This window comes from Danio rerio, chromosome 1 (assembly GCF_049306965.1).
Source record: "Danio rerio strain Tuebingen ecotype United States chromosome 1, GRCz12tu, whole genome shotgun sequence".
Taxonomy (NCBI): Eukaryota; Metazoa; Chordata; class Actinopteri; order Cypriniformes; family Danionidae; genus Danio; species Danio rerio.
In genome coordinates this window covers 10,390,360-10,415,604 of record NC_133176.1, presented here as the reverse complement: position 1 = coordinate 10,415,604, position 25,245 = coordinate 10,390,360, and the positions used below count along the sequence as shown (strand labels likewise).

Here is a 25,245-nt window from a genome sequence, read left to right as displayed (position 1 = left end):
CTTAGGGGTCACCAGCTATTGACATCCACAGTGGGAAAACAAATACTCCACTCTCAAAAATAAAGGTACAAAACCAGAAAATGTTTTGTAACTTTAGGGAATATTTTTGTACTTTTAAAGTTCACGTTTGTGCATTTGAGATACTATGAGGTACACATTTGTCCTTTTATTGGAGGTCAGTGGCTGCTGTTTTTTTTTTTTAAAGCATTCTTCAAAATATCTTCTTTTGTGTTCAACAGAAAATAGAAAGAAAGTCAAACAGGGTTGGAACAAGTGAAGGCTGAGTAAATGATTTTGGAGGACTACCCCTTTAAATCTTGAACTGAAAATATAAAAGCAGACAACAGGTGGCGACAAAAACCATAACATGTGCCTATTACTATAAACTAATAATCATGTGATTTCTGAAAAGGAGATCTAAAACAGTAAAACGCCAACATATATCTCTAACAAAGACTGTATTTATAGATTTATCGCATTTTACTTGTTTTTTATTGTTAATACAAAATACATACACTGCAAAATCATCTTGAAGAAATTAATGAGAAACCTTTTATCCATACACAACTATTTAAAGGAATGCTGATTAACATATTTAAATATAAATATATATTTATTTTTAATGATCATTATTACTCTTTGAGCCCTTAAAGCTTTATTTGTTGCAGTTCCAATGAAAACATGGTGAAAACGAAAGAGTTTCTAAATAGGTCTGAAAATAACAGGATGTCATTGAAAGGAAGTCAGTAGAAAAAAAATAGATTTTATAACAGTGCATTATAGCGACATGTTTCATGGTAAAAGCTCCAGATGATATACATTAGTGTATTCATTCTAATCAACAGAAAATGGCTGAATTGATTGAAATCATAATACTATAGATCAGGTTTTATTAAAGTGCATTAAATAAGATTTAGATAAGCTCCCACTGTTGTTGCTCTTATTACACAAACACTCTTTTGATATTATTTGTTGATACACCCTTTATATTGTGCCTTATGCTACAGTGCTATCTCAATAATATGTTTAAATGTTTATTAATTGTTTGTTGCTTTCTTATTTTCAACTGTTAAATATTTGTAAGTATAGGTTTTTGGAGTTATAATAATAACAACAGTATAGGCTTAATTTTTGAAGCTGATTATTCAATCATTTATTTCTTTATTTTCTTTTCGGCTTAGTTCCTTTATGAATCTGGGGTCGCCATTATTATTATTATTATTAATATTCATTCATTCATTAATTTTCCTTCGGCTTAGTCACTTTATTGATCAGGGGTCACCACAGTGAAATGATCCACCAAACTAGGTAAGTGTCAGTTGGGTTTTTGCTCTTATTTATCATGTTGTACAGATGTCCTAACAGGCCATGCATTAAAATATATTCTTTCTCTTTTGTTTTCTTGTGATCACCACTTAATTTTTTTTTGCTTTTATTTATGCGTTAATTATTATCATTACAAAATATAATAATGCATGACCTCTAAGGACTTACGTAGTGCTCTGTTTACATTAAATAACTGCAAAAAGGTCCACTTATAAAAAAAAAAAAAAGAACCACCCCTTACACAAGGCTGGCTATGAGCCTGTTAAAGCCTAATGAATATTTTTATATTACTGTTATGGGTAGCTCACTCACAGACGCACGTGAATTATCAAATAACACACATTTATTTACAAGAAGCACTTACAACAGGAACTAGAACATCAAACACAGTCAGGACATGGAGCGTGACAATACAATACTGGACCATGAACTAAACACACTCAGGGATATAAATACCCAAGACATGATCGAACTGAAAACAAACAGGGGAGAGACACAGGTGGAACTAATGAATGGCGGGAAAAGACAAAGGAATCACATGACAATAACAGAAAGCACATGGAACACAGCATGACAACAAACGCATGGCACACACCACAACAAAGACACCAGAGGGGTACTGCACAAAAGTTAAATAAGAGATTAAGCTGGATATTGAGGCTATGGTGGAGTTTCGCCTTTACTTGACTTGAAAACAGGCTAAATTAAGCTAAAATAAGTTACTAAGCAGTTCCAGCCATGGGCCCTAACAGTCCTAAAATGCACCCTTTGTAGTTAAATATATTATTTATTTATTTTGCCGTTTTGTTTTTTTTCTATATCACTGAATCTCCTTTTTCCTTCATTCATTTTCTTTTCGGCTTAGTCCCTTTATTAATCAGGGGTCGCCACAGCGGAATAAATCGCCAACTTATCCTGCATATGTTTTAGGCAGTGGACGCCCATCCAGCTGCAACCCATCACAGGGAAACACCCATACACTCTTACATTCACACACATACTCTACGGACAATTTAGATTACCCAATTCACCTAAAGCACATGTCTTTGGACTGTGGGGGAAAACTGAAGCACCTGGAGGAAACCCACACCAAAACGGGGAGAACATGCAAACTCTACACAGAAATGCAATTCTTGCTGTGAGGCAATCGTGCTACCCACTGCGCTACAGTGATGTCCTAAAATTGATTCACAACTAAAAAAAAGGAATAAATTGAAAATAATGTTTTTAAAACTGAATGTTTACTTGACTGCTGGACTGCCTCATGAATGGGGGTGAGAGACAAATTTGCGTAGATTTTATAATTACGTTCAAATTTAATTTGTTAGACCCTTACCATACAAAATATGATGTTATGATATAATGAGATTATGTGTATAATTTATACCTCTATTCATTGGGGTCCCCCAAACTTCCTGAGGCCCTAAGCAGCCTCTTCGTTAGTTGGTTAAATTCACCCCTGCTTATCCTGGCTATCAACATCAGGCTTGACATAGCGGCTCATTCTCATCCTGGATCAGCAAACATGCTACGGACTAAGCCAGGAGGACCCAAAGCTGCCCTTTTTGTTATCCTAGTATTCTTGATTCCACTTTTGTGCAATTGCCCTCTATTTGTGACAATTTCAGTTTTATTTCAGCTTCCAGCCTTTTTTCATTTTGGATTTTAATAACTTGCAAATCTGTAAATAAATGGTTGGTATTGTACCCCATTGAAAAAAAATTATTCATTGGGTTTACAATTTTTTTTTTAAGGTAACTGGTAGAAAACTTTTTATGTGGCCTATGTTTAAACACTCAAATTAAGTTGAACGTTACTAAATTTAATCTGTTTGTTTAAATTCAGTCCAAATCTATTGTTTGCTACCACTTACCTTAAAAAAAAATGTGTAAACCCAATAATTCTTTTTTTTCCTTTTTTTTTTCTCGTTTTACTGGTCTTTGGGAAAGCTTTGTCTGAAAAATGATGCAAAATCTATTACTATGAATGATTTTAATACAGATGTTCATACAGGTGTTTTACCAGTATTTTAAACTTTGCATGGTGCATTGTTAATGGAAATGTCAGTGAAATTATTGGATAATGTCCATATTTTTGGGGATGTATTTGTCAGTATAACCCGTTCTGTCGATTTGTCCTACCTTGTCAGATTGTCCTACCTCCCATTGAACAAGTAGGTAGCACATTTTGATGACGTAATATGCTACCCATCAGATTTTGCTACCAGTGTAAATTTTAATGTAGAGATATGAAGCTGTAATATCGCCCTAACCTACCTAATCCCTAACCCCAACCTCAGAACTATTCAAATACAGCATAATTTGATGGGTAGAATAAAATGTCAGGACACCGGCCATCTTTCCACAACAGCTTAACACTCGTCTCTCTGTAAAGCGGCTCTCAGATTGCTCCAAAACTCATCTCTCTTGTCCTCATCCTCAGGCCACTCCAGATACGTCCTGGAGTTCATAATCTTTCTCAGCTTGCAGAAGCGTTTGGGAATCGTCTCCTTCTTTATTGGTTCCAGAAGCACCAGGACAGCGGAGTCATTGTGTTCATCCATGATGCGGAAATGTGAGAAGTCCAGCTCGTAACGGCACCATTCACTGCTCACAAAGTGCTCCGACAGAACAAACAGAGTTCGATAGCTCTTTTCAATTGAGTCAATGATGTTGTCCACGATCCAGCGGCCCGGCCTGAAGTCCCGTTTGTGCAAACACAGGGAAAACGAAGGCTGAGTGTCTTCAAGCTCAGCAACAAGAATCTCCTCGACCCATTCAGCGTCATGTTGGCTGTAAGACACAAAAGCATCATAGCGGAGCTCTTCAGGTAATCGACCAACAGCAGGTTTCCGTTTGGCTTGTATCCATGCTTTAGTCATCTGCAGGTACCATATGACATGAAGCTTGTGGCAGGTTAACACAACAAGACCGAGTGCTGTGATAATCCCAGAACAAAGCACTGAGACGGCAGGGATCATATAACACTCAAACACAGACAGTCTGACACTGTCAATCGCATTACCTCTGAGAGTGAAGGGAGTATTACATACGTAATTTTGACGGCCATCCTGTAGGGTGATCAAATCCTCGACGTCCTTTTTAAAGAAAGAAACAAACTTGCAGGAGCACACAAAATTGTTGGCACCTGCCTCCAAGTAAAGCAGAGTTTTAAAACTCCTCAAAGAGCTTTGGTTGAACATCCGTAAGGCGTTCCTTTGTATCAGCAATGTACTTAGGCTTGGGAATAATTTCCCATCTGGCAGTTTCATTAAGCGATTGCCTGTCAGTATAAGTGTAGTGAGATGAGGAAATCTTTGCTTGAACGCCTTAAGATCATTTTCGCTGAGATCCAGAACTGTCAAACTCGAAGGCAAGCAAGGAGTCAATGTGCTTAACTTTGTGCTTGAAAGGTTCAGAAACCTCAGAGTAACAGGCCAACTACACTTTTCTGGCATTGAAACAAAACTGTTATGACTTAAGTCTAAATATTTGAGCTTTTTAAGATTGGTGACCAACCTAGACATCAGCCCGAGAGATTTTAAAACATTCTGACTCACATTGAGCATGTTGAGGTTTTGATATGCGCCAGATCCTGTATACAGTGTTGGTTGAATAGTCAAGTCTGTCAGGAGATTCTGGCTGAGATCCATGTATTCTAGATTTTTCAACAGGAATGTGGTTTCCTTAGGAATCACAAAAACTGTGGCATTGATCACAGACACGTTGTGGAAGTGCTTCAGAAGAAATCCCAACTCTATCATGCTGCTAAACCCAAAGAAACCTTCTATTTCAATATTACGCAAGTAGGCTGTGCGTAGGCTGTCATGATGTGTGTATTTAGCTTTCTGCCACTCTCCTATCCCAACAAATTGTATATCTTCAAGTCCAATAAAAGACAATGGAGAGCCATCCATGAACTCTAAAAAAGAGGTCAAGGCTTGATCGGTGGTGGAGGAGTTTTGGAAAGTCAGGCTCTTAGTGCCACCTTCCTTCACCACTTTGAAGGGTTCTGTAGATGTGTTTGTTTTCATAGTGACATCTTTGATTATCAGCAGAGTTTCAGGGTGGGAGACATCTTGAAGGACCTTGGAAACTAGTTCTGGATCACTCTCAAACAAATTCTGTAGACTCAAAGAGACTGAACCGATGGGACGAGCTGCTTTCAAGCTCCCGTTCTCATATGACCTCAGGTTACTGCCAAAAAATGTCATCTCGTCCAGATGAGTGAGCACATCTAGGCCATTCTTGTGTAGCTCTCTCAGTGAAGGACTACCTAAGTGAAGTGTCCTCAAGTTTACAAGAGAGCTGAAGATTGGAGCAGGTCCCACAGTTGAGTATGGGTTTCCTACAAGGTTAAGTTGCTGGAGAGATTTTAACTTGTGAAACCAAGACGGAGAGAGATTGTTCAGGTTGTTTAAGGAGAGATCGAGAACTTCCAGGTTATGTTGGGACTTGAATGCATCCCTGTGTATATGCCTGAGTTTGTTCTTATGCAAGTTGAGGATTATCAGCTCATTGTAAGAGCTGAGATCAGTCATGTTGATTGACTCAATTTGATTGAAAGACAGGTCAAGGCCAAGCACATCTGATGGAACTGTTGGAACCTGATGGAGGTTGTTTGAGGAACAGTTGCAGAAATACATCTGATCACATTTACATGTCTGGGAGCACTCGAGACCTTGAGCCAGAATGAACATAATAAGGATTATGGCAGTCATTGTTCCTACGAGTCTCATCCTGCAAAAAAAGATAGACTTTATTTATTACATTTTTTTTAACTAAAAATGGTACATTTTTTAATAAAGATACTATAGTTTTATACAATACTATTATCTTTGCCATGTAAACAACAAAACTGTAACTACAGCACATATCCCATGTTCAGTCTGTAGGCATTAAAATGTCCATGACAATGAAAACAGTGCTATGGGTCAATCTTCTGAAATCATCTGAAAGCTGAATTTCAGTTTTCTATTGGTGTATGGTTTGTTAAGATGCACAATATTTTTCCGTGATAAAATTATTCGAACATCTATAATCCAATATTATTCCTTCATTTTCTTTTAGGCTTTGTCCCTTTATTAATCTGGGGTCAACACCAATGAACCGAATAGAATGTAATGTTCCGGCAACTTATCCAGCACATGTTTTACCCAGCGGATGCCAAGCTGCAACCCATCACTGAAAACTCTCTTACATTTTCATTCACACACATACACTACGGCCAGTTTAGCTTACCCAATTCACCTATAGCGCATGTCTTCAGACTGTGAACTGGAGCACCCGGAGGAAACCCATGCCAATATGGGGGGAATCCTATATTATAATATTATAAAATATAAATGAACAATTGTGACCCATACAATGTAACGTAAAAGACTGGTTTTGTGGTCCAGTGTCAAAAGGCTAGTGCTTAACTAAACCAACGGCAGACAACAGAACAATGTTTTTCTTTATGAAGTGGCATTGCCTGGCATGGGGGGTGTGTGACAGCATTGGTTGTTGTCACAGATCTCTATGATTGTTCAGGGGTTTGTTGGTGACTGTTGGCATCTGTCACAGACTCTTTTTGCCAAAAATGCTGAAGTGATGTTTATCAGGGTGCAAAAGCAATTGTCTGCATTGGTTTGCATTTGTAAGTGTATTAAGATCAAGGATACATCCAACTGAATAAAATAAATATTGGAGGCATTTAAATCCTTACACAAAAGAATCCTGATTAAAAATGTGATTAATCATTCATTAATTTTTCTTCAGCTTTATTTATTAGGGGTCACCACAGCAGAATAAACTGCTAACTTATCCAGCCCATTTTACACAGTGGATGCTCTTCCAGCTGCAACCCAGTACTGGGAAACATCCATACGCACTCATTCACACACATACACTACGGTCAATTTGGTTTACTCAATTCAGCTATAGCGCATGTCTTTGGAGTGTGGGGGAAAACCGGAGCACCCGGAGGAAACCCACATGGGGAGAACATGCAAACACAGAAATGCTAACTCATACAGCCGGGACTCGAACCAGTGACCTTCTTAATGTGAGGTGACAGTGCTAACCACTGAGCCACCGTGTCGCCCCAGAATGTTATTAATTTCCACAAAAATCTTAATCAGCTGTCAAAGTTAATAAGAAATGTTGCTTAAGCATCAAATCAGCATATTAAAAGGATTATTGGAGAACCATGTGACACTAAAGACTGCTGTGAAAATGCTGAAAATTCAGCCTTGCCATCACATGAAGAAATATAATAGACACACAAGACGCAACACATGAAACAGCTTTTATATGTCTGACTCAAAATGGTTAGTCAGTCAAATCAGTGTACTCCCTTTATATCTACTGTATATCTAACCTCTAAATCACCTTCTGTCCAATCATAAGCTTTCATTTACATATTAGTTCAACATAAGTTTACCCAAAACCTCTTAAGTGCCTCCAAAGCATTTTGAGTTTCTTTATTCTGTTGAAGAAAACTTAAAACCAACTATTTACTTCCATGAAAAACTGAATACTATGGAAGTCAGCTGTTACTGTTTTCCTGCTTCCTTCAAAATATCTTCTATTGTGTTCATTAGAGAAAGAAACTCAACCATGTTTGAAACAAGTGAAGGACGAATTAATGATGACAGATCTTTTAGTTCTGGGTGAATTATCCCTTTTCAGTACTTCTATTTCTATGTTTTCAAGATGCAAAAAATGAAATGTGATTACCTGACTGCCATTATTGTGTCTACTCCTCTTCTGTGTGTAAACTGCAGTTTAGCTGTAGACATAATAAAGGAAAACAAACAGGCAAACATCGTGAGTCACAGGAGGTAGTGAAACTAAATAGCTTGACTGATAGCCTGATTTAAAATGTCTTACTGGATGTTCCTTTTTTCCAGCACAATGCATTTTAGGGAACTATCCTTAATACTCAGTGTATGATTATAAGTATGTTTTATATTTACATGCTGCACTGCAGTTGGGTAATCCTTTTTGTTTTACACAGCATTTATGCAAATATTTTTTGGGTAGAACTATTTTAGATATGTGCATGTTTCTGCTTCACCAAACACTGCATTACAATTAGAGCTTTAAAAAGAGGAAGTTGGCCTTAAAGTAAGTCTTATATTTGGCTTCACCACAATAAATCATCACTTCACGTCCTGTGGTTATTAGAGAACACACCCAGTGTTTCACACTAATTCTAGACTGACCGTTTGCAAATTTATTCCATGTAAGAGTCAGATGACAAAGACAAGAGTCTCTTTTAGAACTAAAAGCGACTCTTGTCAGGATAATGATGCTTTTATTCGAAGTGATGTACAAATGAGGATAATTAGAAGCACTTCAGGTCACCAGAGAGCAGCAATATACACTTATTGGCCACTTTATTAGGTACACCTTACTAGTACCCGGTTGGACCCTCTTTTGCCTTCAGAACTGCTTTAATACTTTGTGGCGGAGATTCAACAAGGTATTGGAAATAGATTGTCCAGGATACGAATCTTCCGTTCCACCACATCCCAAAGGTGCTCTATTGGATTGAGATATGGTGACTGTGGAGGTCATTTGAGTACAGTGAACTCATTGTCATGTTCAAGAAACCAGTCTGAGATAATTCGTGCTTTATGACATGGTGTGTTATCCTGCTGGAAGTAGCCATCAGAAGATGACTACACTGTGGTCATACAGAGATGGACATGATCAGCAACAATACTCAGGTAGGCTGTGGAGTTGACACGATTGGTACAAATAGGCCCAAAGTTTGCCTAGAGAATATCCCCCACACTATTACACCACCATCACCAGCCTGAACCGTTGATGCAAGGCAGGATGGATTAATGCTTTCATTTTGTTGATGCCAAATTCTAACCCTACCATCTAATTGTTGCAGCAGAAATCGAGACTCATCAGACCAGGCAACAATATTCCAATCTTCTATTGTGCAGTTTTGGTGAGCCTTTATAAATTGTATCCTCAGTTTCCTGTTTGTGGCTGACAGGAGAGGTACCCGGTGTGATCTTCTGCTGCTGTAGACCATCCGCCTCAAGGTTGGCCGTGTTGTGTGTTCAGAGATGCTCTTCTGCAGTCCTCGGTTGTAGCGAGTGGTTATTTGAGTTTCTGTTGCCTTTCTATCAGCTGGAACACTCTGGCCATTCTCCTCTGATCTGGCATCAACAAGGCGTTTGCACCCACAGAACTGCCGCTCACTGGATATTTTCTTTTTTTCAGACCGTTCTCTGTAAACCCTAAAGATGGTTGTATGTGAAAATCCCAGTAGATCAGCAGTTTCTGAAATACTCAGATCAGGATACTCAGGATCTGCAATGTATAGTCAGAATTATAGTTGACCAGGATCCACAGTTACAGCCACAAATGCATGCGATTTATTGTTACACTTTTCAAAAGCTCCACAAATTTATCAAAAATTTAATAATTTGCATGTGTTTTTGAGGTCTGTGACTGTGTAAGCGTTCCAAGCCAAGCCAATTCCAAGCCAATTCTTCTTGGCACAAGAATTTATAATGCTTGTAATCTAAAGAAAGGTTAACGACCTACGGTGCTTTTTTTTTATATCTGATAATTTCAGTTTATGTGTCTGAATACTTTTAGACTCCCAGAAAACAGTAAAGCTGTTTATTTTATTTGTATCTTTGCTACTGTATATATCAATGCTTGTGATTGATTTATTGTATTTCATGCAGATGTACTGGTCTACAAAATCATTCCACTCAATCTTCAAATTCTTTTTAAATAGAACCATTCAAGTCATTTGAAACTATATTTAATATCGCAATATGCATCACAGAAAAATACAATATCGTAATGCCATTTTTTTTCAATATCATGCAGCCCTAATTTCAAGTTATTTGTGTGTGATTTGATTTCAGGCTTTGTGACAAATAACGTAATTATTTTAAAGGTCTATGATGTTTTTCTATAGGCACTGTTTATTTCCAACATGCACCCCCCACCCCCCAAAAAAATGATGTTCGAATATGTAAATGCAATGAAGCGAAACACAAAGTTCTTTTTGTTATTATATGTAAACCTTTTCTGCGGTTCAATAAAACGGCTTAAAAATTATAACAATTAAGACTCCTGTGCAACATCCTGATAATTTTACAAATTTCAAAGGTTACACTTTACATTAAGGTTGTATTAGTTAACATTAGGGGTGACGCAGTGGCACAGTAGGCAGTGCTGTCACCTCACAGCAAGAAAGTCGCTGGTTTGAGCCTTGGCTGGGTCAGTTGCAGTTTCTGTGTGTAGTTTGCATGTTCTGCCTGCGTTCGCGTGGGTTTCCTCCGGGTGCTCCGTTTTCCCCACAGCCTAAAGATATGTGGAATAGGTGAATTGGGTAGGCTAAATTGTCCGTAATGTATGAATGTGAATGAGTGTGTGTGTGGATGTTTCCCAGAGGTGGGTTGCAGCTTGAAGGGCATCCGCTGCGTAAAAACATGCTGGATGAGTTCGTGGTTCATTCCGCTGTGGCGACCCCAGATTAATAAAGGGACTAAGCTGAAAAGAAAAGGAATGAATGAACAGTTAACATTAGTTAATATATGTATTAACATAAAAAAACAATGAACAACACATTGCATTGAACAATGCAAATTAATCTTTGTTACCATTAGTAAATATACTGTATATAGGCTAGTGTTTCATAGTCATGTTTGTAGTCACAATGCATTAACTAAAGTACACTAGAATGAATTTGGGTTTTTAATAAGGCATTGGTACATGTTGATTTATGATTAATAAATGCTGTACACATATTGTTCATTATTAATTCATGTTAGTAAATGATATAGTACCTAAACTATCATTAATCAATTTGAAACTTTATTGTGGGTTTCATAAAGTCTTGGTTTCGGTTATAGTTGATTTTATAAAGTCTGGTTGAAAGTTATATCAAAACAGGCTGCTTACTTGAATGCAAAAATACAATATCCTGATAAGAGTGTTTTTATAGCAGAATATTAAATGTCAAGATCCTCATTTTGACCTCAGCAGTGAAAGACAATTTAAACTGCGAGAGTACATCTCCTCCCCTGTGTCACCAGTAAGTGACAGGTGAAAATAGACATGATGAGGTTAGATATGAACAACTTCCTCAATTCACTCAGGACACACGCCGGCTACTTTCTATTCTGCTTCACTTGATTTGAACTGTTTACAGCACAGGAGCCTTTCAGTGTTGTTGCAATTTTAATAAGACGACAATTATTGCAAGTCATGTTTTGTGTAAACAAAGTGGATGCATACAGAGAGGGCAAAACAACAGTATACAGCTTGTCAAAACCGGCATGGAAAGTTAAAACAGGTGAAAGCAGCGAATATTTTGGTCATTGCGTGTGATAAATATTGAACTTACCACACGTTACCCTTCAAACGCGGGCGCTTTAAGTAGTTTGCGTAACCATATTTAAGTCCCGCCTCCAGACCAGCAGCCATTGGCTCAGCGTCTTCGTAAGCGGGTTTTAATTGGATGTTGAGCTGACAATTACTGAAACCAAATACAGCTGTAGAACCGGAGCATTTGTAAACACGGTGTGGTGTAGTGTCACAGCGAGTGTTGAGGGAATACTTACATTTCGAGACACGCATAGTAAGATTTTCGTAGTCCTTTGTTTGTTATGCAGCAGAAAACGTTTTAAATTAGGCCTAACATTATAGTGTATATTTGTGTGCTTGTGCAGACATGCCGACCTCCCCGGTGAAGACACGGATACCGCTGTCAAGTTTTGGCCATCTTGTAACCGAAGTAAAGGTAGACAAATCATAATATAACCAGTGGCTCCTTCAGATAATGTTCTTAGGGGTGGCCAAGTAAGGCCACACTAAATCTTGGGGTAGCACACAAAAAGTGATGAAATGTGTATATATTGTGAATAATGAGTAATGTTATATTTTTGTTTCTGGTAAATGAAATAATGAAGTTTAAGTTAATTCCATGAATTACTCTTGAAACATTGTAATTTATTCCTTGATATAATTCGGCAAGTACACGTGCATACCAAATAAAAATCAATAGGTAAGTTATTTTTCACATACTTTTATTGTACAACATGCAATATACGCCATGTCTAAAATAATGAATGAATTAAGAAAACAAACAAATGAACAAAAGGCATTACTACATACATACACACACTTACTATACAGACCCTAATACTATCATTTATCCATGTTCCTTTTTGTCCACATTATAATATACAATGTATATATTATATATAAAATACATATTCGTCTAATGATGTGCCTTTTTGCAAGATACACCCACAAAATTGAGATTTCTGGCCCTTTTAAATCAACCAGCAAAATAACAATAACAATATAATATATATATATATATATATATATTTGGATTTGTGGTTTACAATCAGATAAAACAACTTTTTCATTTCAAAAATAATAATTTCTTAATAAAAAATTTGTGCAATCTCAGTGAATCAGCTACGTCGGTGGCACTGATCAATCCACAATAATTTAGTGGCTGCATTTTATTTACTAATTTATTTGTTTATTGATTGAAATATTGTGAATTTAAGTTAGTACATTTAAATTAATAACATCAACAACTAAATCCTATTGGGGTGGTCAGAGTTTACAAAAGGGTGGCCCTGGCCACCCCTTGGGGGTGCCCCTGAATATAACATCCTGTTACAATACAAAAATTAGATATAAGCGTAATAATTAAATTGTTAATTAAAATACATTTAAAAAATAGGCTACATTTTTAAAATAAATGTAAAATGTATCCTCCTGCTCTCAAAAACAGAGATTTAAAATCTAAGCCTGTATCAGAAAACTGGTGATGCCTAAATCTTATATAATTTTAACAGTTAATTAATTTAATTATTATTAATTTTTTATCATCATTTATTATTATTATTTGGATGCGCTAATATATTTTTTAACATTACAAATATTTTAGATTTGTATAGATTTATATAATTATAATTATAGATTTTTTATTACAAACAAACACATACATAATAAAAATGCTTCTCTTATGTTCATTGTTAGTCAAAGTATACACCTATAAGTATTAATAACAATTTAAGGTTTAAACAAGTGAAAAATAAAAGAAAACTTGCAAAAATAAAATATGAAATGTAAAGTGAATGTCAATGTGCGCTAACAAATATGAACACACAATGTAAAACAAACTTCCCATATACTGTAGGGCAAAATGAGTTAACACTTAAAAAAGGAACATGCACTAGTTTTATATCCATCATGTGCTACAGAAGTGAGCCAAATGGATAGCCATTAGTCATTACTTTGTGTTATTTTGACATAGTTCAATTTCAAATAAGCCTAATAATCTTAACCCCCACTTAGACGATAAAACATCAAAAAATGAATGTTTTTGATATCATTTAATTAAATTTTTTTTTTATTTTATAATAAGAAGTCCTAAAATTTGGTGTAGTGAAGCCTACTTGTTGTGGCGTCAATTACGAGCATCAGTGTCTGAGTGGACGATGACGGTTTCTCCATTTCACAGTAATAAGGAACAGAAATGCAGTTTACAGTACAGTACTTTTCTTTGTATTTCCGTTACGTAAAATTGAAAGTTTCCTGAAATGGAAGTTCTCCAGTAAAATGTGGATACTTGGAAAGAACGAACAAAAACAGTTAATGTTAATTTACTAAGTTAATGTCCGCTGCTTATTATGTTTATGTACATATGGGTAAATCTTTTAATAATATTGTCAATTTATTAGTATTTTTGGGCTAGACTGTGATCCTAAATGTTTTTGTGATCTAAATATTTTTGGTTATATAAACTATTGTTAGTCCAATAGACATTTTTGTTTGGGGTTGTCTTTATTTCTGACTGGACACATTCTGATGTTTAAAAAAAATAGAAATGAAGTCATCTTCGACTTAAATACTGTTCTCAGCTTTTTGGACGTGGTGTAACAGTGACATTCTTATATTTAGAAAAATGTCTTTTCATGACAGAGACAGCTCTTTGGGATTGATTCGCCAACCCTGAAGGAACTGACAGGATGGAGGAAACATTTTAACAGCTACACCTTACAAGGACGCAGAAATGTATGATCATATTTTTGACATTCTTAAGAGCATGTCAGACTGCCGTATGATCAAAGACAACAGTAGACCATGTCTTCTTTTCACATCACTATGTATAATAATATGTCATTTTTTTTTCTCCCACTTATTCCCTTTTCCAGTTTGTTCTTGCCACATATGGCGTTCTTGCACTCACAGCTGCTGCCTTCATGCTGAGACGCAGCAGGAAGAAGGAGCATGAAACAGCATCTGCCTCCTCATAAACTGCAAATGGAAAGTTTTGAGGGTTAAGAATACAGTAAATTATTTATGATCGCTACATGTGTGGACCATGTTTAATGAAGCTTATGTTTCTACATATGCACCAGATGTGCATTTCTTTATCATGCACACTTTTTTAATTTAAAAATGGATTGGTTGCGCTTTAGTTTTGTGGCCCCATTTTGACATCCTGTTGACTATTTATATATATAAATTTGGTATCACTTTATTTTGATGGTCACTTTAACACATTTTGTTGAATTTAAGTTACATTGCATCTACATTCCAACTAATTCTTATTTGCTTATAAGTAAGCTGTTAGGTTGGGGTTAGTGTAAGTTGACATGTACTTGCAAAGTTTCTTATAGTCAGTATCAGCAGATATTAAGCAGGCAGTCTACAAATACTCAAATGATAAGTAATTGGCGTGTAGTTGCAATGCAAATTTTAGTCAAAAAATGTGCGATAGGGACATTCATACAATTTAATTAGTATGAAAACTAATGAATTTTTTAAAGGGATGTGTCCTCAAACTCCACCCCTTATCCTACACCTCATTGAAGGATAAGCAAATCATACTAAAATGTACCAATGAGATTGTACAAATTCACTGTATTGTAACTTACCTGTAAATGTGTTTTACAGTGGCGTTGCTCTACCGCAATTACATTTTACAGTAAAATAGCCTAACTGCAACTTATTTTTATGGTAAAATGCCATTTTAATGCATTTTTTTGCAATAAAATTAGAAATTTAAATTTTTTTTTTAGAGTATTTTACTGTTATTTTTTATTTTTTTACTCTAGCAGTACAAACCAAGTGGCCAGTTTTGTCTTAAACTACAGTAGCAGTACTTGATTATTTTGATTACAGTAGAATACCCCAAATTCCTAATATGCAGTAAGTTACTGTAAAAGTTTAAAATGACCCACAATGCAATGCATATTACAGTGCTGAACTGTACTGAACTGAACTGGCTGTTTTTGCAGTAAATATCTGTAAAATTGCGACAAAGTTGGCCAATAAAAGATTCTGTTGGTATGAAAACCTTGGATAAAAATATCACGGTATGACGGTATTGTGATTACTTCTCTCAAATATGTTCTTCAGGGTTCTGGGTGTTGAACACAAGATATTATATTGTAAAAAACATTTAAAATAATTTGGAGTAGTAAACATGTCAGGCTAAATAATTAAATCATTGACCTTGAAAAGGCATCTTTGGATATCTTTCTTTTCTTTGGATATAAAGTAAGTAAGCCGCTGCACCGTTCACGTGCATTGCACACAGGATGCACATAGCAGCATAGGATGTTGGTTTATAAGCGATTTGTTTCTCAAATGTTTGCTGAATCATGTGCTGACCAGTATCTTTTATATGTGAAGGGTCCTTTTCTACGGGAGATACCGTTGCCTTAAAAAACTAAATAAAGCATTTGTTAAAAACATGTAAAAACAAAACAAAAAATGATTACCTACACCTTAGAAACAGTATAACAGATTTTTTTTTTGCGGTTTTAAAACCTTGGCTTTTCCAAACCATGGTAAACTTTGAAAACGGTTATCGTCCCATGCCTATTGTTAATATGAATTAGAAAGAGTTACAAGCGGCTGTGAGATTGCATTGGTTATAACTTGTTTTGGTTTTGTTTTAAAACAGGGCACTTTATGTATGACATTATATTCTGCAGAATGTGCAAACATTTTCAAATATAAATTTGTGTAATCAGAAGTTCACCAGACATGTTTCCTTATTGTTTACTTCCGACATGCAAATTTGCGAGCATGTCATAACTCTTTAGAGTTTTAAGGTTGGGGTTAAAGTGTGGTCACGTTTACGGTTGGTCTGTGCAATTATGAGAGTGAAATCCTGACATTTCAACACACACTTGTGTGATCTGGAGTTTCACATGAGGGTCAAAAGTTCAATACAGAAATTTCACATGTGCTCAATCTGTCAACTAACTCTCATTAGAGTATTAGTGGAGGATTAGTTGACATTAAAAGTTAGGATTAAATGGATATTGCTCACCATTACTCACTTTTTACTCACCATCAAGTGGTTTCAAACCTTTATAAAATTCTTTTTTTCTATTGAACACAAAAGAGTTAAAGATTGTTGGTAAATATTAGCCATTCATTTGGAAGTCATTATAACATTTTGTGTTTGACAGAAGAAAGAAACTCAAATAGATTTGGAACAAGTGAAGGGTAAGTAAAATATAACAGTTTAAAAAATTTTTGGTGAACCATTCCTTTAAGGGAGTGTTTCTCGACCACGTTCCTGGAGGACCACCAGCTCTGCACATTTTCCATGTCGCCTTAACCAAAAACACCTGATTCGGATCATCAGCTCATTAGCAGAGACTGAAAGACCTGTAATGGGTGTGACAGACGCATAAAACATAGTGTTAGTGTTCCTCAGGAACGTGGTTGAGAAATACTGCTTCAAGGGATAGTTGTAATTACTGCTCTGTGCAATTTTACAATTTAAATAGTTAATTCACAAATTCACCTTATATTTTGCCTGAATTGAAGTTGGTTGTACAAATAAGTTGATTTATAAGAGCTGCTCTTTGTAAATTTGACTTATTTGAAAAATGGGCCTTTTTGCTTGTGAAATGTCACTAAAATTCACTAATGTACTTGCAAACCACTTATAGTCAGCAGAGAGTGTCTGCTGTGGGACTATATTGATAAAACTTTTTTAAATATTAAGTAGAAAATCCATTAATTCTCTCATGACTGCTACTTTACTTGTGATTGCAGATTTTACATAATAGAAACTCTAAAGGTGACCTTCAGAATGCACTGTTACCAAATGAAACAAGCTGTGATGAAAGAGTAGTAGCAACAGCTGAGCAAGAAATACGCACTGGTTTTGATTGGATGTTGTGATATGGGTGTGAACCAACACAGACTGTGAACATACACTGTAAAGACTGATGGGTTCCTCACAATTTCTTCATGTAGTCCCAACACAAATTAAGTTAACTTAATTTTTTTAAACAAATTTAAGTGGATTGAACATAAAACAATTAAGTTGTCCCACCAAAAGACTCAAGAATTGTGTTGATTCATTTCATTTTAAATAAGTAGTTTTAAAATTTGTAGTCTTTCAATGCTAGATCCAGTTTTGACTTTCTGTTTAACTTTCATGAAATTACCTTTCTAAAGGGGACCATCAAAATAAAGTGGAACCAAAAGTCAGGATGAAACAGTAGTAGAAAAATATTGCAGTAAACTTCACATTATTGTTGATTATGCGGTTAAGATATTAAATTCACCTTTATTTGTATAGTGCTATTACAATGTAGATTGTGTCAAAGCAGCTTCACATAGAAAAATGAAGATATGGTTGTGGATGAATAGAATGACAAAAAAAAGTGTTGCATGCAGAACTGTTGCAAACTATTTATTTGTGTTGAATTTAAACAAAAGAATTAAATTTAATAATGTTCAACTTAATTTGTTTGTTTAAATTCAGCCCAAACAAATTGTTTACAACCACTTAAAGTGAAAAAAATTTGTAAATCCAAGGAATCGTCTTTGAATATTTTTTTTTGGTGTGTGTGTAGAAGGTCCAGTTTTGTCATTCTGTTTAATATTATGAAATCACCATCAAAATAAAGTGTAACCAAAAGTCATGATGAAACAGTAGCTAAAGATTGTAGTAAACTGCACAATATTGTTGATTGATGAAATATGGTTGTGGATGAACAGAATTACACTCTCAGAAATAAAGGTATGCGAGCTGTCAATGGGGTGGTACCTTTTTATAAGGTACACATTTTTACCTAAAGGGTCGATATTGGTACCTCAAAAGTATAAATTAGTACCTAAAACATTTAAGAGGAACACTTTTGTAGTTTTTAGGTACCCTTGAAGTATTAATATGGACCTTTAAGGTACAAACTTGTACCTTTGGAAACGGTACTACCCCAGTGACAGCTCGTGTACCTTTATTTCTGAGAGTGCACCAACTAGAAGGTCCAGTTTTGACATTCTGCTTAAATGTCATTAAATCACTATCAAAATAAAGTGGAACCAAATCCTGTGATGAAACTGTAGCAAAATGTTGGTGTTAACTGGACATCATTGTTGATTGTGTTGTGATATGATTGTAGATGAACAGAATGGCATTCTGCTTAAATATCATGAAATCACCATCAAAATAAAGTGTTACCAAAAGCCGTGTAAAACAGTATCAACATGTTGGCGTTAACTGCACATTATTGTTGATTGTATGTTGAGATATCCACTGTAAAACCCAACAGTCAGCTTTATCAAATGAAATGAGTGTTGTTAACTCAAAATTGACTAAAAGTTAATTCTACTTATTTGAACTCAGTATTGAAGAGTTAATTAAATACCTCATTAATTTAACTTAAATGGAGTAAGTTCACAGTACCCATATAGATTGTTTTTTTTACTCAAATGGTTTGTTGCAATTGGTTTTCTTTAAATGGTTTGAGTTGCCTTAACTCGTTTTACAGTACTCAGTTGGTTTGAGTTCTCTTCATGTATTGGGTTTTATTGTGCTTAAATTGCTTTGCTTACTCAAGTGGATTAAGTTAACAGTTTTTTTTTAGCTATAATGGTTTGTTGCAATCAGTTTCCTCAAACGGTTTGAGTTACCTTAACTTTATGGGTTTTACAGTGTGATTGTGGATGAACAGAATGACAAACTAGAAGGTCCAGTTTTGACATTCTGCTTAAATATCATGAAATCACCATCAAAATAAAGTGTAACCAAAAGCTGTGATGAAACAGCAACATGTTGGCGTTAACTGCACGTCATTGTTGATTGTATGTTGAGATAAGATTGTGGATGAATCAACTAGAAGGTCCAGTTTTGACATTGTGATTAAAAATCATGATGTCACTTTTAAAATATGAAATGCAAATGGATAAAGATTTATAAAATGCATATTTTTTTAGAGGATTTATTGTTTTGAATGGTTGTTGTTTTAACTCCTTGTAGAGATTAGCCAGTAGAGTGCAGTGTGAGCTTAGTGTGAAGTCCATTTCTTGGAAGAGCTTTGTTTTATAAGGCAAATTAGGTGGTTCTTTTAACAGCTGTGGGTTTTAGGTTAGTGAAACTATAGCAGTGCAGATGGGAAGCTTTCCTGTAAATGGAAATGCTCAGAAATGATTTCAGAAATAATGGTGCTGTTGTAATATGTTATTCTGCTTTTTGTTTCGGGCTGATTAGTTTATCACGATCGCATCATTCTGAAAGTGAATGTTGAATTAGAGCAATTATTTAGAAGTGTCCACCAGTCTCCATTATTATGTCAATCAACACATGACTGTCGACTACCCATTTCCTTTAACAATCCAATTTCTTCAAAACTCTTTTACACTAAATGATAAACTCTGTAAGAGATCCTTGGTTGATTCCACCCAAATTTGGTGGAAACCCAAATACTGGGTTAAAGTTTTATTTAAAATTGTTTAAATGTAACCAAATGATTGGATTTGTCCACATTTGAGCCAAATTAGCTGGAAATTTAGCATTTTAGAGTGATACACAAATTTTATTCTCATCTTCAGGTTACATTTGAAAGTATTTGCACACGAATGTGATGCATCCTTGTACAGGGGTCAACTATAAGCGAAACTGAAATGAAAAAGCACCTGTATACAGGTCTGTGGTGGTTTGTGGTGTGCTTTTTTTTATGAAAAGACAGATCTCAAGTACACCAGCTATAGTGGATTCTCTTTAGGTGGATGTGTAGGGGCTTTGCAACAACAGCCTGTTGGTTTCAGTTTATTGTGGATTTTGAGGCTCATCTCAAACTGGAATCTCCTCCAAGTGGAAACTCGTTGAATTCTGCAGTAAAGTGCAAGGTATTTTTTCCATGAAAATCATAGCATTTTTTGTTTTGTTTTTGTTGTTTAAATTATAATTAGTAATATTTAATTGATTAATTATTAGAAATATTTAAAGCAAACATGTATTTGGTAAATATATTTGAATTTTCTTATGCAAAACAAATTACCTAAACTTTATAAAATCCCTAAAAATGTCAGATGTTTTTAGAGATGGTATGATTAATGATCTTAAAAGCATCTAAGGAATGAAATGTTACCTCGCAGCATCTGTTTACAGTCATAACTGTATGCATAATTGACCATAATGTTTATTTATTTATTATTACTAATAATTTAACTTCAGGATTGTATATATGGATGCTTTCATCATGACTGCAACCAACATTTAAAGCTTGTTTTCCTTATTCAAATATTTTCAAAGGGCTTTATTTGAAAATATTTAAGAATTCAACGTGCAAGTTACAACAAAAAGAAGACATTATAATTATTCTTATTTAAATCTTACTGGAGCATATATGATGATCGGTTGTTATATTTATGGTTTGGATCTTGCAGTTTTCAATACTCAAGATATTTTGTTCATTCAAGAATCATGTTTCTCATGTGCATTAGCACGCCTTTGTGTTTTTTAGATTTGTAGCTTATTTTAATCCATTTTTTATGATTAAATATAAAACTCTGTTAATAGTTAACCTGTTGTAATGCGAGATGAGTTGAGAAAGATCACGTGATTTAAAGTAAAAGCGCTCCAAAAGCGAAAGCGAAACTATTCTGTTCACAAACCGTCAGGCTAAATAATAATAATAATCCACATCTGAAGTGCATTATAGCGGGTACACCGCAACCACTTGCTTATAACAGGGGTTTAGATATTTTATTTAGATCCACGCCATTTTGAAATTTACAGTTGCACATGATGAGAGCGCTGAGAGCCAACATCCACATTCATTCCCACATCTAGGATTTCACTTGACGCGTTGCGCTTTGGATGAACGGTGGATGTACGGTAAATAAGATGCTAGTCGCGTTCATGGATAGGGAGACAAGCTTCCTCCATCCAGACTCTTGACAGTTCTTGGAAAACAAAGGCTATTCCACATGAGAGACCGCCTTTTATTCAGAACTTTCGCTTTCTGTTATAATGGTCAGCCTATTCGCTACCAAAAATGAAGCATCGCAGGAACTCTTGTGACAGTCGTAGAGAAGTTTGGCTTAGTCAACATCAAACTACATTTGCGGTAAGTTGGCGAGTGCTTTTTTTGATCTGAGACCAGACTGGAGGTGTTTCTGTCACCTTTAATTTCACCGTGACGTTATTCCAGTATGACACCGCTTTATGATAGCCTTCTCACTGGAGCCCCAAGGTTTATTTCGAAATGAGAGTGTGACAGACATTGAATATTGAAATTGTTTTGCTTGATTCACAGGAGAAACGATTTCATTTTATTTGATGTGTGTCATGATGTTTTCGTGTAAACATACGTGCTGATAAATCTGAGGGAAGGCAACGGTGCTTCACTTTTTTCTGCTAACAGTTTAATCCAAGGCGTTTGTCTAGAAAGTGCCATTCAATTAATTTTTAGAGCCAACCAACTTAGGATAGTTTTGGGCGTTGGATGTGCTTAAAATACATGATCTGTTATTTTTTAAAGCTAAAAATGGCTTGTAAAACTCGTGCTAAGTTATTCTAAATAACATTGAGTTTTACATTTGCATTGTACATCCAACCACTTAGCAGACACTTTTATACAAATCGACTTACAAATCAGTCCACAGCAACTTGTAGCTTGTGGCTATAGGCTATATGAGGTTTTATAACCTCATGGTTTCCTAATGTTTCTTCACTAAAATTATATTATAAATAGTTTGTTCCAATTTATTCCTATAAAAATATATAGTTCAGCAAAAGAGCATCTAGTAAAAAGTGTGAAAATGCTTTCACTTTGAGTAGTCTACGTAATTAGTTGTCACCGTTGAATTATTTTAAAAAATTGTATCTGTAAAATTTAATTTTCATTTTTATAACAATTACCTGTGTATAATATGTGTTTTCAAACATGTTTTATGATATTATTTTAACATTTAAACTTAATTTTTAACATACTTTTCTTGATAAATGTTGACTTCCTTTACAGGGACAGATCGGATTTCCATAACTCTGACTTTTACTACATGGGCAGAAATAAACATTAATATATTATTATTAATATTATTAACAATAATAATATACACTACCGGTCAAAGGTTTTGGGTCAGTTCTTTCATTTTTTTTAGAAAATGATTTTGTTCATCAAGGCAGCATTTAATAAATGTAAAAAAAAAAAAGTTAAAAATTTATAAAAATTTTAAATAACTGATTTCTTATTGTATGTAGTTTCAAATTATATTATTACTCCAGTCATTATTGATTTTATTACTGTTACCATTAATAATAATAATAATAATCATAATAATCATAATAACCATAATCATAATAATTATAATAATAATCATAATAATAATATTAGAGTGATTGATCTGAAGGATCAAGTGACTCTGAAGACTGGAGTAATGAAGCTGAAAATTCATCATTAAAATCACTGGGATAAATTAAAAAAATTTAATTATTTGAGCAGTTATTTTATACTGCAATAACATTTCACAATTTTACAATTTGTACTGTATTTTTGATTAAATAAATGCAGCTTTGGTGAGCAGGAGAAGCTTATTTTAAAACATTTAATATTCAGACTGACTCCAAACTTTTGACCCGGAGTGTAAATATGAAAGTTATCGGCAAATGAATGAACAAATAATTTTAGGTAATTTTTGTTATTGTATTTAATAATATTATTAGCAATATTTCTAGTATTTTTGCTGTTGTTATTTGTATTAATAATCATTATAATACTAAAATCTTTTTTCTTTTTCATTTTTTGAGTGTCATCTTCATACACTGGAAAAATATCTGTAAATTAGCAGTTACAGCGTTAGTTTCCGTATTTTGTCATTCATGTTTTAATTTTTCCCTGTTTATTTATGCTTTTAAATTGCATTACAGGATCTTAATCTTTCTTCCAGAAACTTTTAACCTTGAAAAGTTAAAAAAACAAAAGTTTTATTAACATTTTTAAAAGTTTTAAAAGTGAAATATTGTCTGGGTTTGTGTTGTATATTTCAGTTCAGTACATTTTCTGTTACTTTACAGACTTATTTCAGTATATTTTTATAGTATTTTTTATAAATTTATATTATTTCAAACAACTAAAATAAAAGTCACTTTATTAAACTGTAAAGTTGAATTTTCAACATCAAAAGTTGAGAAGAAGAGATCAACATCCCATAAAGCGATTTACAATCATAAATAAACAGAAAACCCTTGAATCACAACATACGGAAACTGTTAATTAACAGACATTATTTACAGTGTAGAAGAGGAGACTCTTTGCCTTTTTAAAAAATGTTTACTGTAATATAATACAAAATAAATGATTAGTATTCATTTATGAATTAATAGTAATAATATTAATTAATTATTTTAATAAATTAATAGTACTAGTCATTAATAATACTACTAATACTAACCTTTTTTGATCATCATCCCAATATAAATAGACCTTTTCGCTATAAAAAAAATGACAATTTGTGCACACTTAAAATCATCTGTACTGTCTTCGATCAGAGCTTTTATCTGATGTTTCAAACTCTTTGTCCTTTTTACACACAGTCTGCACAGAATCAATCGTCTATGCTTTAAGATCATGGAGGAATGTCATGAGTGGGCTTCAGTTCAGAATGGTCCATCACAATGACAACGGCCATACAAATGCACCACCCAAATCCGCAGAGCCTCCGAAACCCTGCTCCGTCCCACCAACACACTTTCACCCTTTCCGGGACCAGCAGGAATGCAATCTTATCAAACAGGCTGTGGTTTACTTGACTCACAGTGGATTTTACTGGGGCCCTTTGGATGTGGACGAAGCTCATGCGAGACTGGCGAATCTTCCCCTTGGGACGTTCCTGATTCGGGACAGCATGCAGGCCAACGTTTTCTTCACGCTCAGCTATCGGGCTCCTGAAGGCCCGACCAGTGTTCGAGTGCTGCTGAAGAACGAAAGCTTCAGTTTAGCAGGTAGCAAACACACTTTTTCATGCATTTTTGGACTGCTTGGATACTACATCGCATCTCCGAAAAAAAGTTTGAGCAGGCCGTATCGAGGGGATGTCCCGCAAACCCTACAGGAACTTGCAAGACGGGCTGTAGTGCAGAGTTTTGGGAAAGATAGTATTCCACATTTGCCTGTGAGCAAAAAACTTAAGGAATTTATATGGTTGTACCCTTTTAGCATATGAATGTGTGTGTTGTTTATGCAGTATGAAGATCCTGAAGTTACTTGCAGCTCTTGATCATTTCATAGGATTCTGCAATGAACTAAAAACATGTATTTATGTCCGTCATGATCGTTTGAACTATTCTATGATTTAACACAAGAAAGCACTACAAAACGGTTTGATCCGACATACACAGAAAGGTTAGCACAATTGGACTTTGATTGCTTTAAAGGGATAGTTCATTTAAAAGTGGAAATTTTGTCATTTACTCACTCTCAAGTTGATTCAACCCTGTGTTTTTTTATTCTGATGAACAAAATTAAGATATATTTAAAAATGCTGGAAACCTGTAACCCTGACATGCTTAATAGAAAAGAAAATTCCACCAAAGTCAATGTTTATAGTATTTTTTAGGGTCCATGGTTACAGCATGGTTATCTGCATTCTTGAAACTCAATTGTAA

The 25,245-nt window shown here is 34.8% G+C and overlaps 2 protein-coding genes and 1 non-coding gene across 11 annotated transcripts in view; 2 read left to right on the top strand and 1 right to left on the bottom strand.

Moving 5' to 3' along the window:
• Positions 1–1,651: 1,651 nt before the first annotated feature.
• Positions 1,652–25,245, bottom strand: part of tlr2 (toll-like receptor 2) — a 35,117-nt gene continuing 11,523 nt past the window's right edge. For 2 of the 9 annotated variants that reach the window (XM_073928768.1, XM_073928898.1), the window contains exons 3-5: positions 24,396–24,554; positions 8,046–8,097; positions 1,652–6,065 (exon numbers count right to left, since the gene is read on the bottom strand). In XM_073928768.1, the coding sequence (XP_073784869.1) occupies positions 3,698–6,065; positions 8,046–8,056 (2,379 nt within the window). In that variant the 5' untranslated portion in view covers positions 8,057–8,097; positions 24,396–24,554 and the 3' untranslated portion in view covers positions 1,652–3,697. 9 annotated transcript variants of the gene reach the window in all.
• Positions 11,832–14,688, top strand: si:ch73-191k20.4. The gene is made up of 4 exons (XR_002456862.3): positions 11,832–11,931; positions 12,023–12,093; positions 14,298–14,390; positions 14,531–14,688. It is a non-coding gene; the product is annotated as a si:ch73-191k20.4 (transcript).
• socs1b (suppressor of cytokine signaling 1b) lies at positions 24,208–24,839 on the top strand. The gene has a single exon (NM_001252630.1). The coding sequence runs from the start codon at positions 24,222–24,224 to the stop codon at positions 24,801–24,803; it is 582 nt and encodes a 193-aa protein (NP_001239559.1). The 5' UTR covers positions 24,208–24,221; the 3' UTR covers positions 24,804–24,839.

Bases quoted from the DNA above. Each gene is read 5' to 3' on its own strand.
- socs1b (NM_001252630.1), top strand. From the start codon at position 24,222: ATGAGTGGGCTTCAGTTCAGAATGGTCCATCACAATGACAACGGCCAT.